The 14,529-nt window shown below is 40.3% G+C and overlaps 1 protein-coding gene across 1 annotated transcript in view; it reads right to left on the reverse strand.

The window, feature by feature from the left end:
- The window catches only part of MROH2B (maestro heat like repeat family member 2B), a 76,519-nt gene that overhangs the window by 31,872 nt on the left and 30,118 nt on the right, over positions 1–14,529 (reverse strand). Inside the window, exons 18-24 of the mRNA XM_040262388.1 lie at positions 13,022–13,129; positions 9,689–9,805; positions 6,395–6,502; positions 5,687–5,839; positions 2,041–2,067; positions 647–766; positions 341–420 (exon numbers count right to left, since the gene is read on the reverse strand). Of these exons, the coding sequence (XP_040118322.1) occupies positions 341–420; positions 647–766; positions 2,041–2,067; positions 5,687–5,839; positions 6,395–6,502; positions 9,689–9,805; positions 13,022–13,129 (713 nt within the window). The remainder of the gene's footprint in view (positions 1–340; positions 421–646; positions 767–2,040; positions 2,068–5,686; positions 5,840–6,394; positions 6,503–9,688; positions 9,806–13,021; positions 13,130–14,529) is intronic.

Consider the following 14,529-nt stretch of genomic DNA (forward strand, 5'->3'; position numbering starts at 1 on the left):
TGGCACTAGTGGTAAAAGAAACCACCTGCCAATGCAGGAGACGTAAGAGACGTGGGTTTGATCCCTGGGTCAGGAAGATCCCCTGGAGGAGGGCATGGCAACCCACTCCAGTATTCTTACCTGGAGAAGCCCATGGACAGAGGAACTCGGGGCCAACAGTCCACAGGGCCACACAGAGTCAGACATGACTGAAGCAACTTAGGTAACATGCACACCGTGATGAACTGTGTCCTTTCTGTGATGGTGCGCTAGAGTCTGCACTGATCAATGTCAGTTGATCAGAATGAGTATATGGGGAGGAAATTTTTTTTTCAATGAGAAGAAACAAAAAATTCTCTACCTGAGGTATCTGATGGCGATTAAGGCTTTCCACCGAATAGGGCTGGCCAAGGAATCCAGAGGCTCATCCCTGATGAAGTCCTGCAACACAAACAAGGCGGTGAACTGTCTCAAGGAGGACTAGGGGAGTTTCTAGACGCATTGAGGTGGAAGCCTCATTGGACTGTTGGGTGCCCTCAGGCAGAACCATAGCAAAATTCTGTTCCTAGGGACTGGTGAGTTTTATCCACTTGAAAAAAAAAAGACAACTTGCTCTCTTGGTAATTAACTTCTCAGGATCTTGCCCATGTCCTTCCTGCACACTCACCAGCATGTAACCCAGCAGCACCTCCTTGTAGGAGAACTTGAACTTCTCATCCTCAGCATCCTGGACAGCAATACCAATCTCTGTGATACTTCTGGTAAAACTCATCTGCAGATCCATGTCCTAAAGGAAAATGACTCACAATGCAAGCCAGGGTCTTAGGCACCGCACCTAGTTCTACAAATGTTTGACCTATGGTTGAAATATGTACCCAGACAGCAGTGACACTGTGCTTCTTTTGCCATTTTCACCTTAGTCTCAGATCCAAGTTGCAGGGAAGTTGAGAAACTATGCTTTCTCAACCCCTGCCTCCACCACGGACTGAGGATTCTCTAGAACAGTGGTTTTCAAACATTTCTAATCAGAATCAAAATAGGAAACAGTTTATAAATTTACCTGGTACTTATATGAACTATATAAATATGTATATATAATGCATATATAATGTGGTATTGGAGAAGACTCTTGAGAGTCCCTTGGACTGCAAGGAGATCCAACCAGTCAATCCTAAAGGAAATCAGTCCTGAATATTCATTGGAAAGACTGATGCTGAAGCCGAAGCTCCAATACTTTGGCACCTGATGCGAAAAACTGACTCAATGGAAAAGACCCCGGTGCTGGGAAAGAGTGAAGGCAGGAGAAGGGGACGACAGAGCATGAGATGGTTGGATGGCATCACCGATACGATGGACATGAGTTTGAGTAAGCTCTGGGAGTTGGTGATAGACAGGGAAGCCTGGCGTGCTGCAGTCCATGGGGTCACAGAGTTGGACATGATGGAGTGGCTGAACTGAACTGAATGCATGTATATAATAGATAACTAAATGTAAAAAAAAAAAAGTTTTGTGATACTTATTGTTATATATAATCATTTTTCTTTCTTTTTATTTTTTAAATTATGAAAGTATGATAACACACTTACAGAAGACTTGGAAAATATAGAACAAAGTTACATACAGTTTCACTATATATTACAATTATTTTTAAAGTAGAAAAATTCTGATTTTTAGTTGGAGTTTCAATATCAAACTCTCAAAAATTATCTTCTATTCCTTTTTTTTTATTACAAAAAATTTCTGATTGTGATCTATTAGATATACTAAACTGATTTCCTGATCTACTGGTGGGTCACAACCCTCAGTTCTAAGAACATTGTTCTGGTTTACAGTCAACTTCCAAACCACCTAGAACCAAATACAATTCCTTGTTCTGTCTTAAGTTAGGCTTGGGAATCCTGACTTCAGAATTGGATTAATTAGTTAAATTTTGGGATTCTTTCCTGTGGAATCAAATCAAGAGAACATTTATACTTATTGTACTTTCAGGGAGCATAATTTGTATTCAAATATATTTATACTCAAACACAGGTATTCAGGTACATCAAATATATCACCTACCTTGTTCACCACAGACATGCCCAGAACCTGAAAAAAATCAGAAGGAAAGGCAGATACTAGAGCAGCAGTCAGAGCTCCTTCGCCCCAACCAAAGAACCACGCATCAACCTGAAGGACAACAGTGAGACAGAGTGTTCAGCCTTTCCAAGTGGTGGGGGCTACCTCCCTCCCTCAGTTTCAAAGGGACACCTGTGTATTGCTGGATTCTTTGCCCTGGATGAATCATGACTAAGCTACAAAAGGCTGCACAAAGATCTCAAGCCTTTGGATTTCAGGCTTCTCATTTTAAAAAGGCTCTATCAGACCTTGGTAAGAAAAAGGGCACAAAAGCTCTTGCAAGAAAGAGCAATAAAAACTTATAAAATGAAAGTTAATGGAGCAGCTGATTTTGGAACTGAGATATAGTCAGTTCTCTGACAATGCCTGTGTTGAAAATGCAAATTTGTTACAATGAAATTGATGTATGAGGGAATACTTTTAGCATATTCTGAATTTTGAGTTTGCTTATGTGCAGTTTTTCTGTGAGGGCAAAAAGGTGAACCAGACGAACTGGGCCTGAGGATGACTTGCACATACACCACAAACGTCATCAGCTGCCTCTGTTTACTGTGTGTGATGAGCTGCTCTCACCCAAATCTGGCATTACAGCTGTCTGTCGGATTTCAGATATTCCTCCTTCCCACCACCATTTCATAATAGCTCATAAATTGTGCAGTTGACTTCAGGGTTTTTTAAGGAAAATTTCCATCATTTTTTAGTAGTATTTATCTACTTCCTGTTTTTAAAATTTTGAAAATTAAATCGTGTTTTTTTTTTTAAACTGTATCATTGATGGGGTTGTTGAATATTGTACCACTCATCCCATTTCCCCCATAATCCCTGTGGTTTTTCCTGTATTCTCTTGCACAAAAGTTGCATTTTAGCAGAGTTGACCTACCTTAAAGTGTAGTGATCCTTATCTAAAACATCTTTATCTCCTATTTTATTTTTACCATAACTTTCCTCAGTGATGGACTTAATAGTAATATAATATAAAATACCTTCTTAAACTATGTTTTCAGTTCTCATCATTATTTATAAAATTTTGGGTGTGTAGCATCAGAATCACATTTAGAATCTGTCTAAAATGACAAATTCAGTGATCCATCCTTGAAGACTGATTCATTGTTGTTGTTCAGTCACTAAGTCATGTATGTCCAGCTCTTTGCAACCCCATGGACTACAGCACGCCAGGCTTCCTGTCCTACACCATCTCCTGGAGTTTGCTCCAATTCTTGTCCATTGAGCCCATGATGCTATCTAACCATCTCATCCTCTGCTGCCTCCTCCTTTTGCCTTCACTCTTCCAACAACAGGGTCCTGATCAATGAGTTGGCTCTGCGCATCAGGTGACCAAAGTATTGGAGCTTCAGTTTCAGAATCAGTGCTTCCAATGGACATTCAAGACTGATTTCCTTTATGATTGACTGGTTTGATATCCTGTAGTCGAAGGGACTCTCAAGAGTCTTCTCCAACACCATAGTTCAAAAGCATCAATTCTCTGGTGCTCAGCTTTCTTTATGGTCCAACTCTCACATCCATACATGACTGCTGGAAAAACCATAGCTTTGACTAGATGTACCTTTGTTGGCAAAGTAATGTCTCTGCTTTTGAATATGCTGTCTAGGTTGGTCATACCTTTTCTTCCAAGGAGCAAATGTCTTTTAATTTCATGGCTACAGTCACCATCTGCAGTGATTTTGGAGCCCCAGAAAAGAAAGTCTCTCATTGTTTCCATTGTTTTCCCATCTATCTGCCATGAAGTGATGGGACCAGATGCCATGATCTTGAATGCTGAGTTTTAAGCCAGCTTTTTCATTCTCCTCTTTCACTTTCATCAAGAGCCTCTTTAGTTCTTCTTCACTTTCTGCCATAAGGGTGACATCATCTGCGTATCTGAGGTTATTGATATTTTCCTGGGACTCTTGATTCCAGCTTGTGCTTCATCCAGCCCAGCATTTCACGTGATGTACTCTGCATATAAGTTAAATAAGCAGGGTGACAATATACAGCCTTGTTTTGCTCCTTTTCAATTTTGGAACCAGTATGTTGTTCCATGTCTAGTTCTAATGGTTGCTTCTTGACCTGCAAACAGATTTCTCAGGAGGCAGGTCAGGTGGTCTGGTATTCCCATGTCTTGAAGACCTATCCACAATTTGTTGTGATCCACACAGTCAAAGGCTTTGGCATAGTCAATAAAGCAGAAGTAGATGTTTTTCTGGAATTCTCTTACTTTCTCTATGATCCAACAAATGTTGGCAATTTGATCTCTGGTTCCTCTGCCTTTTTTGAATCCAGCTTGAATATCTGGAAGTTCTCAGTTCACATACTGTTGAAGTCTGGCTTGGAGAATTTTGAGCATTACTTTGCTAGCATGTGAGATGAGTGCAATTGTGCGATAGTTTGAACATTCTTTGGCATTGCCTCTCTTTGAGATTGGAATGAAAACTGACATTTTCCAGTCCTGTGGCCACTGCTGAGTTTTCCAAATTTGCTGGCATATTGAGTGCAGCACTTTCACAGCATCATCTTTTAGGATTTGAAATAGCTCAACTGGAATTCCATCACCTCCACTAGCTTTGTTCATAGTGATGCTTCCTAAAACCCACTTGACTTTTCATTCCAGGATGTCTGGCTCTAAGTGAGTGACAACACCATCTCGGTTATCTGGGTTACGAGGATCTGTTTTGTATAGTTCTTCTGTGTATTTTTGCCACCTCTTCTTAATAATATCTTCAGCTTCTGTTAGTTCATACCATTTCTGTCCTTTATTGAGCCCAACTTTGCATGAAATGTTCCCTTGTTATTTTCTTGAAGACATCTCTAGTCTTTCCCTATCTACTGTTTTCCTCTATTTCTTTGCATTGATCACTTAGGAACGCTTTATTATCTCTCCTTGTTATTCTTGGAACTCTGCCCAAGATCTTACAAAAGAAACAAATCACTCACCGCCATTTCATAATCAAATTTTCTCTTCCCATATGTTCTCACTTTGCAGACAAAGGTCCCTATAGTCAAAGCTATGGTTTTTCCAATAGTCATGTACAGATGTGAAAGTTGGACCATAAAGAAAGCTGAGAGCTGAAGAATTGCTGCTTTCTAACTGTGGTGCTGGAGAAGACTCTTGAGAGTCCCTTGGACTGCAGGATATCACACCAGTCAATCATAAAGGAAATCAGTCCTGAACGTTCATTGGAAAGATTGGTGCTGAAGCTGAAGCCCCAATACTTTGGTCACCTGCTGCGAAGAGCCAACTCATTGGAAAAGACCCTGATGTTGAGAAAGACTGAGGGCAAGAGGAGAAGGGGACAACAGAGGATGAGATGGTTGGATGGCATCATTGACTCGATGCATATGAGTTTGAGTAAATTCTGGGAGATGGTGAAGGACAGGGAAGCCTTGCCTAATGCAATTCATGGGGTAGCAAAGAGTGGGACATGACTGAGTGATTGAGCAACAACAATATGTTCTTATCTTCCAAATGTACCAGATCCTATCTTCCCTTTGGTCTGTATCCTTTGAGGATGAAGATTTTGAAGAGCTGAGCTCCTGTAATGTTTGGGAACCCCAGCCTTGGAAATTGAAGTAGCCCTATGTTGGCTATTACCCGAGAGCACTGGCCGTAGAGGAACAGGACTTGGGATACAATGTCCTGATCAAGCCTGGTTAGGAGTTGACTCTTGGGTGCATGGAGGGCCACGGCTCCATAGATTACCATGATGTCAGTTTTGCTCAGGTTCTTTTTCCCAGAGAAAATACCCTGAAGAGGAGAAAAGAGAGACATGAAAAATATGGCTGAAAGAGTTTCTTTTTGTCTCATGATTTTTCCTAATCCTATGGGCCACTATGGGAGTTAAGAAATGGGACTGGGATTATTAAAATGAATCTGAAGCTGATGTGCTTGCTGACATCAATTTAAACACCCAGAATGGTGTGGTGATCTACCAGGCTTTAATAGAGGTACCTGAGAGAGGGCTTGCATTCATTTTTACTCATTTATTCCTCTTCTTTAGGGGAAGCAGAGTGTATGCAATGGAAACTGTTCATGAGGCCTGAGGAGCCAGAAGAGGGATAAGACTAGACACACACAGAGCTCCTCAGGTCCTCCCAGGTCAGCATGAGTGACAGGAAGTGGAGGAGACTTGTTATCTAGCTGGTCATTCTACAGGGGTTGGGCTCAGATGGTTAGAACCTGGAATAAAGACCTGAGGATGGGAGCAAGTATGATATGGAGAAAGGATGTCTACTGATGGAGTCAGTGTCACTTGCCTTTGCAATGACCAAGGGCTTTAGAGGAGGAGGATATTCTTTTTACCTTACATCGATTCATGAAAAACTTTTCCCGATCTTGGAATATCTTAAGAACTTTTAAGACAACTTCAAAGTGTTTCTCAGCACAGTATCCTAAGATAGATGTTATTCCCTAAAATCAGAAAAGACAGGGCATTTTGATGCATCAGGAACTCTAGGTACTGGAAATATAGGAGTCAACAGAACACACCAAACTCCTCATCCTCTTGAGTGTAAAACCAGGGGAAGTTACAAGGAAGTGACATAAAGTGAATACGCAAATCCAGTAAGCCTATAAATATACAGTATGTCAAATGGTGATAAGTGCTGTAAGAAAAGAAGAAAAAAGGGTAGCTTCTATAAGTTGGGGGAGTTGGCAATACAAATAGAGTAGCCAGCAAGTTGTCAATAAAGGGAGACATGGAGAAGAGCCCCAGAATAAGCAAGAGAGTGAGTCAATGGACTTCCTGGAAATGAGAGTTCCAAACAGAGAGAGTATGTGCAAAGGTCCTGAGGCCCACCAAGGAGGGCAGATGGAACAAAGAAGTGCAAGATGAGGTCAGAGAGAAAGTGGGGGTTGGTCTGAGTAAGGTCTTTTAGGCCACACTCAATACTTTGGATTTTTAGTCTTAGACCAGTGGGAAGAAAGTGGAGGTTTTCTTGAGCTGGAGTTGACTATCATTTCTACAGGATCACTCTCCTGCTGAAACTTTACCTTGAAAAGTGAAAGTGTTAGTTGCTTAGTCCTGTCTAACTCTTTGTGACCCCATGGACGGTAGCCCTCCAGGTTCCTCTGTCCCTGTGGACAGGCAAGAACACTCGAGTGGGTTTCCATTCCCTTCTCCAGGGGATCTTCCTGACCCAGCGATTGGACCCAGCTATCCTGCATTGCAGGCAGATGTTTTACTGCCTGAGCCACCAGGGAAGCCCAAGGTTAACTTCACCCTTAGGTGGTTAAAATGTTGAAAGCTCCTGTTTCACACTCTGTGTTCATATTTCCCCCTTGCCCACATTCTTTCCAGCTCACTTGCTTCAGGCTCACTTCACCACTGTACCTTCATGCCAGGTTGTTAATGAGTCCTGATTTGTTTCATTTGGTTGCATAACCCTGCTAGAGCCAGAATGAGAATCCAGGGACTAGACTTCTGTCGTCAAGCTCTCAACCAGCACTGTTCTTAGATATCAGGTCTTCTAATCTCTGCTACCAGGAGATGCTTGGAAGAAATCTTTAAAGGCGGGTGGCCTGGTGTCTGTTCTCCTTAGTCATGGTTCCTTGGTTCCTTAGGTTCCTTTACATCCTAAGATGTAAACCTCTGTGTTTTTCCATCTCTGGGTCCTCTCACCCCACAGTGCTCTGTGTTTCTCCTCTCCCGACCCACCTTCCTAACTTCTTAACTCCCTCCTCAACTTTCCAGCTCTGACCTATGTCCCACTGTCTTTCTAACATTTGAGTCTGGAAAAACCCAAGCCCTGGATAAATCTGACTCTCATACTTGTCTATCACCTATTGCTACACCTCATTTGCTGGATGCTACCGGGAAAAAAACATCACCACTGAGAAAATTGCTGGAGTAGAAGATGATTTCAACTCCCCAAGGGGCCCTCAAATCTGCACACATATCCTATTTGTTTTCTTTAATCTATTTTCTCTCTCCAGTTCCTCACAGTTGCAATTTCAGATCTCTCCTAAAACTCCTTACTAAGCATTTTCTATGAAAAAGAACTTTGAAGTCTATTTTCCTTTATCTTATTTGGAGGAACTTGAGGCATGCAGGCAATGTGTTGTGAAGGCAGGATTTGAATCCAGCTGGTCTGACACCAGAATCAGAGCCTAGGTGTCACCTGAGTGAGAGAGTCATTCTTAGGAGAAGGCAGGCCAGCTGATCAGTGAGACTTAGAGAGTTATATGTTAACTCCTCACCAACCCAGAGGCCATTTGCTAAGTGATTTGAGTGTGCAGGATACACTCAAGAACTTGAAGCAAAGTTAAGTAAAAGAGGAATTTGAGAAGCTTAAGTGGATGTCACAAAGTTCATCTTCTAAGGCTTGTGAATCCCTCAGACTTTGAATGATGGCCATATGATATGCTTGGATCCAAAATAAACTTAGTTGTTCCCTAGCCCAGAGCAGAACTAAAAGGGCAACTAGAAAGGAAATAATGGTGCTAGGAATAATGTCAATGAGAAATAATTGAAGGCTGAATATCTGAGATAGGAAAAAGAACTAATGACAATATAAAGTCAGTTTTAAAAGTTCAGTAAGTATAGTGTTTTCTAGCTATTTACAATAGGGAAAGGACCCTAAACACCTGAGAATTTCTGAGACGGGTATATAAAAAGACAGACTACGATAATTTATTTTTTACTAGCTGGTCTTTTTTCCTGGGTGGTTTTTATTCTTAAACAAACATTGTCTTTTTCTTCCACATTCACATATGCTCTCCAGCTTAGGCTAAGATAGGGAATAGGCAAAAGCTTTTTGCAAAAGCTCTCCAGGTTATATTTTCTCTAGGAGGAAAACCAATGATACATACCCTTACTTTCAGCTTACACATTTAATGATTTTGATACTTACAATCATAACCTTATGTTACAAAGCCAAGGTCAAAGTATTTTTAAAATACTCTTGTTGAGTAGGAGCGACTGAAATTCATTTTTCACTATTTTCACAAATCTGATTAGATAATGAAGCACTGATTTTTAAATAGGGAAGCCTCAACCTAAATGTCCGTCAACAGATGAATGGATAAAGAAGACGTGGTACATCTATATGATGGGATATTACTCAGCCATAAAAAGCAATGAAATTGGGTCATTTGTAGCGACATGGATGGACCTAGAGTCTGTCTACAGAGTAAAGGAAGTCAGAAAGAGAAAAACAAATATTGCATATATTTGGAATCTAGAAAAATGGTACAGAGGAACCTATTTGCAGAACAGAAATAGAAAACGCAGACGGAAAGAATATACTACCATGTGTAAAATAGTGAGTAGGAAGCTGCTGCAAAACAAACACAGGGAGCTCAGCCCGGGACGAATGGTAGGTGAGAGGAGGCTCAAGCGGGAAGGTATATATATGTATACATACAGTTGCTTCATGCTGTTGTACAGCAGAAAATAACACATTGTAAAGCAATTATACTCTAATAATAGCAAAAAATAGGGAAGCCTCATTTTCCTGAAAAATTCTGTTGGACTATTTTGAATGTATGCATGGACAATTCTGGTGAGCAAGATATCAATGTAAGAACTGCCTGAGGTTTTCCAGGGGGAATTCATTATCATTGTCATGAGAGGAAATAGAGAGAAAGTGGTCCCACCTGTCGTTGGTCCCCCAGGTGGTGGGGAGCAGCCAGAAATTCCTTAATCTGTGAGCTGACAAAGTCCACATCTTGGCAGCATGCTAAGGTGGTTCCCAAGGCTTTCCAAAGAAATTTCTGGAAAACAAAGGAGAAGCAACAGCATGTTGGAAGTTGGAAAGCAAGACTGATAAAAAGTAGAAAGAGTGAAAATAGTCATTCAAAAAAGAAAGACATTGAGTTGACTTAGGACTGCTTGCTTATTGAGCACTTTCATGTACTGTCTCTTCTTCAGAGTGTTCTCTGCCCACCGGCTCTGTGCTGCCTGTGTTCTGCATTCCTCTAGGCTGTGTGCCCTGCCATCATAATAACACCTTTTATTACCTACTGGGATTTTTAATTTTCTTATCGTCTCTATGCTCAGCATTTCAGTTCTTGATAGCAGAGTTTTTCACTGATTATCTATGTACAAATAAGTGTTAATAAGTTCTTATTGAATAAACATGCTCAATGAAAATTGGGTTATTTTGAAGACAGTGTCATCTGATATTTTCAAACTTCACAGTATATTGACTTGGTTTATAGTTTAAGAGATTTAACAGTAGTTTTGAAAGTAATACCTTGGCTTCTCTACCATTCTCTCTCTCTGGAAGTGCTGTCAGACTGGTGTTAGGAATGAAGCAGAAAAGTCACATAAGAACTTTCACACACACATTGTGTCTTCAGTAATGAACGCTGAGTAAATTGGGGAAGGAAAGCATCCAGTGGAGGAACACTGGTGATAGAGCATGTCAGGAATCATTCTGTGGCTTCCACCCCCTCTAGAGGTGGTGAGAGTGTTGGATTCATTATGCCAGCCCTACGCTGGGCACTTCTGTAGTGTTGGGTGGAGAAAAGGCAAGTAGGACAGACATTGCTTCCTGTCATCTTTCACTGGAGGCCGTGTAGAGTTATTGACTAGGGGCAAGGGATAGCCCTGCAGTAGCTTGTGTTTGAAAATTACAGCACATGTCTGGCTGTAAATAGGTGTATGAACATGCAGGTATACAAAGCAATTTATACCAGACTGGCATCTTTTAATTTAGAATGTCCATCTGGTTACAGAAAGGAGAAAAATTGGCCAGTTGGAAGTCCGCTCCAAAAACTCTGCAGAGCTCAAAAGATTGTAGCTCTTGAGTGGTCATTAGTGATCAGAAAGGATCTATGGCACAGGAAGAATGGAAAATCTAGGTGTAACAGATAAAGTCAAGTTAGTACATTCAGGACAAATTGTACAGATTAATCTGATTGGGGGCCATAAGGCTATAAAACAGGTGGAACAGGCTAAGAGTAGACTTGATCAGAGTAAGAATCTGATGAGCGAGCATCCACTCATTCTCAGTTGTCTAGGCAAAAGATCCCCTGAGTAGGGCCAAAGCTGCTAGAGTCTATTTAGCTTCATCTTGGGAGAAGGGCAGCAAAGAGTTGGGAAAATCTTGTGCTGCAGGAATATTGATTTGAGGAAGGAGGAAAATATATTATATTATAATATAGCCTCAGTGCCTCCCAGTACTGCTGACCTTTAGCCTATCTGCTGAAATTTGTCAGATTCAATGAATAGTGCATTCACACCTGGGGACTTGGTTAGGAATCCCAGATATCAGAAAGCCCGAATTGGGGGGAAATTGTGGTTGATCATAAAATAGCCATAATCTTTCTATCTCCCTTCTGTCCATGCTTCCCTGTTATGGAAGTTTGCGATTCCTATCAAGACAAGTCTATTTCTCCATTCTTTGCATCTGGGCTTGCCTTGCAACTTGCTTTTGTCGCTGGAATGTGGTAGAAGTGATAGTATGCCCCTTTTGAGCTTAGACCTCAAGGATCTTGCACACATCATCGCTATGAGAGCAAGCCCCCGATAGCCTGCTGCAGGATGAGGGCCTGCAAGGAGGAGAAACAAGCCTCCTAGATAAGATCATCCCAGACCAGCCAATCCCCAGTACACCTCAGTGAGACTAGTTGATATCAGAAGAGTTCCTAATTGAGTCCAACCCAAATTGTCAACCTGCAAAATCCAGTTTTTTAGGTGCCCGTTATTTTAAGTCACGAAGCTTGTCACGCTTTTAGAGCTACTTGGTACACTCCTAGTTTTCTGGTGTTAAGCAGTTGAGAGCCATTGAGGCAGCTCATTGTTTGAATTGTTTTGTCTACTCACACCACCGTTATCTTGAACTAATCCTGTGGGTTTGGGAGCCATTGGATGAATGGTATTACATAAGATGCAGAAGGCTGGTTTGTGTGTAAGAAGATGAGGCATTGCTCACCAAATCTTCCTGATGGGTGTGTCTGTAGGCTGGGTAGGCCAATTTGGAGAATCAGTACTCTGTACCAAATTAGAGAGTCAATCAATGAGGGGAATTTTGAAAATTACATAGAAGAGTTGCAGGTTGCTAATAATTTGTGGAAAGAGACACTTAATCCTGGGAACACAATGATTTAGGAAATGGTTTTTTCCAGGAAATAATTTAGGATTTGAAAATGATGTAAGAGAGTTGTAGGTTGATAATAAAGGATTTGCGGGAAGAAACACTCAACACTGGGAACACTTAATGACTGAGGAAATGTTTTTCCAGGGGGAAAAAAATTCGGAATGATATAACCACAGTGATAACCATAATCTACTTTTTATTGAACACACGCCACGTGCCAGACACTTCACTAGGGTCTTTATATACTTTATCTCATCGAACACTTATAACAATACAATCCTCAGATATAAAAATTTCCATCTTATTGGTCAGTATACTGAGGCTCTGAAAAGGTTAAAAATTTTACCAAAAGCTGCATTAGTAGTTAAGTAGTGGAAGCTGAATTCAAACTCCATTTGGAATGGATGGTTACAGTGTGAAGGGTTTGGTAGAGGTCATGTGTAGAGAGAGGAATGAAAATTTGTAAATTTGTAAAAATGTAAATTTGAGTGCTTTTTTTTTCAATTAAAAAAAAAAGATAGATTATTTCCCACAGCCAGCTTCACAAGAGTGGCCCAGTGGAATGGAAACCAAGACATAAACTGGCATTAAACCAGTGCTGTGGTTAAGAGGCTGCTATTTGCTCTCCAGTAATTTTTTTTTTCCTTCTCTAGAACAGAACCTCCAAATTTTGGTCAGGCATGTATTTATCTTAAAGGCACTATACTCAGCAGTTTTCCTTGCAGATAGGCTGTGGCCCTGTAACTTTGGGTCAAATAAAGGTAAACAGAAGGGAACGTTTTTCTAACCACTTCTTCCTTTGCATTGCAGTGCAGACAAGCTGGAACTTGCACCACAATTTTTGGTCATAAATTAGAAGGTACAGTCTCTGAGCTGAGAAACCAACCTTCTCAACAGAGGTGTTGCCGTAACTGTCCATTTGCTGGTAGAAATCCCGACTCAGTTGAATGGTCCAGGCTACGTCACTGATCTTCCATAATGATTCTTTGAGCAACTGTCATAGGAGGTAAAAATCAGATATGAATGTGACTGTTTTATGTGTTTTCTTGCTACTTTTCTGTTACAATATATTCTAGAAGTATAAATTGTATATTATATGGGATTATTCCTTTTCCCATAAAAACCTGATTACTTTGAAACTTTTCTTCTTATTTTAGAAGACATACTCTGTTTTGTTCTGAATTTCCAGTAAGAATCAGATCCACAGGAAGTGGAAGTTAACTCCATGTAAGTGCCTTCTGTTTTCCTTTTAAATAAAAGATTTACAATAGAAACTCATCCAATCTGAAATTTAAATTGAAGTTAACAATTTTCAAGGTTTCAGTAGATTTGGAAAAACTCCATTTGTCAAAGTTAGTTTGTTTTATTATATACTAAGAAAAAGAGACATTTTTGGAATAGTGAATTAAAGGCCTTGAAGAACCAATTAGATGTACAAGCACAAGTTGCCAACTTCAACTGGAGTAATGAAATATTCCTCATTTCACCAGTTATTTTGAGCCAGGGCCACAATCAGTCATCTGAACCCATGTCTTTCTTCATTGAACCATATATGAAGAGGTGTTTTTGTATTTTTGGATGGCAAAATCCATTGCAATTTCTAAAATCTATGATTTCTCCTGTGTTTTCTCTGTCTTAAGCTTGGAAAGAACACAGTGTCAAAACCATTGAAAAAGTTTGTGAACGTGTTTTCTTAATAAGAATTCATTCAATGGATCTTTTAAAAAGTAAAAATTGTACAACCTTGGCATTATAAGGGAAGAAAGCAAATGTAGACAGTTTTGGAAAAAGAAGCCAAGAAGTATACTCAAGATTGGAGAAAGGGAAAGTAATGTTCTCAAGGCTTCAAGAACTTTCCTTCCTAGTAAGAACAGTTATTTTAAAATGGTGAGTGGGGAAACAAGGTAGAAATTTTGACAGAGGGAGGGAGAGATAAAAGAAGCATGAATACAGGAGGAAGATAGATTCCAGACTTAAGGAACAGGAAGAATAGAACTGCTGCTTTCAAACCTCATATTGGATAAGACTCATTTGTGGGTGCCATTAAGACCTGTAAGCTGTCAGGTACCCCCTCTTGGAGATTCTGATTCTAGAAGGGGGGTGTTGGGGGTAGAGGTGCTGTGGAGAGGTCACTGAAATATGACATTTTATAGAAATTATAGTTCACATGAAAAGATGCTCAGCATTGCTAATTATTAGAGGAACACAAATCAACTCTAAATGTCCATCAACAGAGAAATGGATAAAAAAGATATGGTACCTATATACTGTGGAATATTACCCAGCCATAAAAAGGAATGAAATAATGCCATTTGTAGCAACATGATGCATCTAGAGATTATCATACTAAGTAAGTCAGAGAAAGATAAATGTCATGTGATATCACTTTTATGT

The sequence above is a fragment of the Oryx dammah genome, unplaced genomic scaffold (assembly GCF_014754425.2).
Source record: "Oryx dammah isolate SB20612 unplaced genomic scaffold, SCBI_Odam_1.1 HiC_scaffold_20, whole genome shotgun sequence".
Taxonomy (NCBI): domain Eukaryota; kingdom Metazoa; phylum Chordata; class Mammalia; order Artiodactyla; family Bovidae; genus Oryx; species Oryx dammah.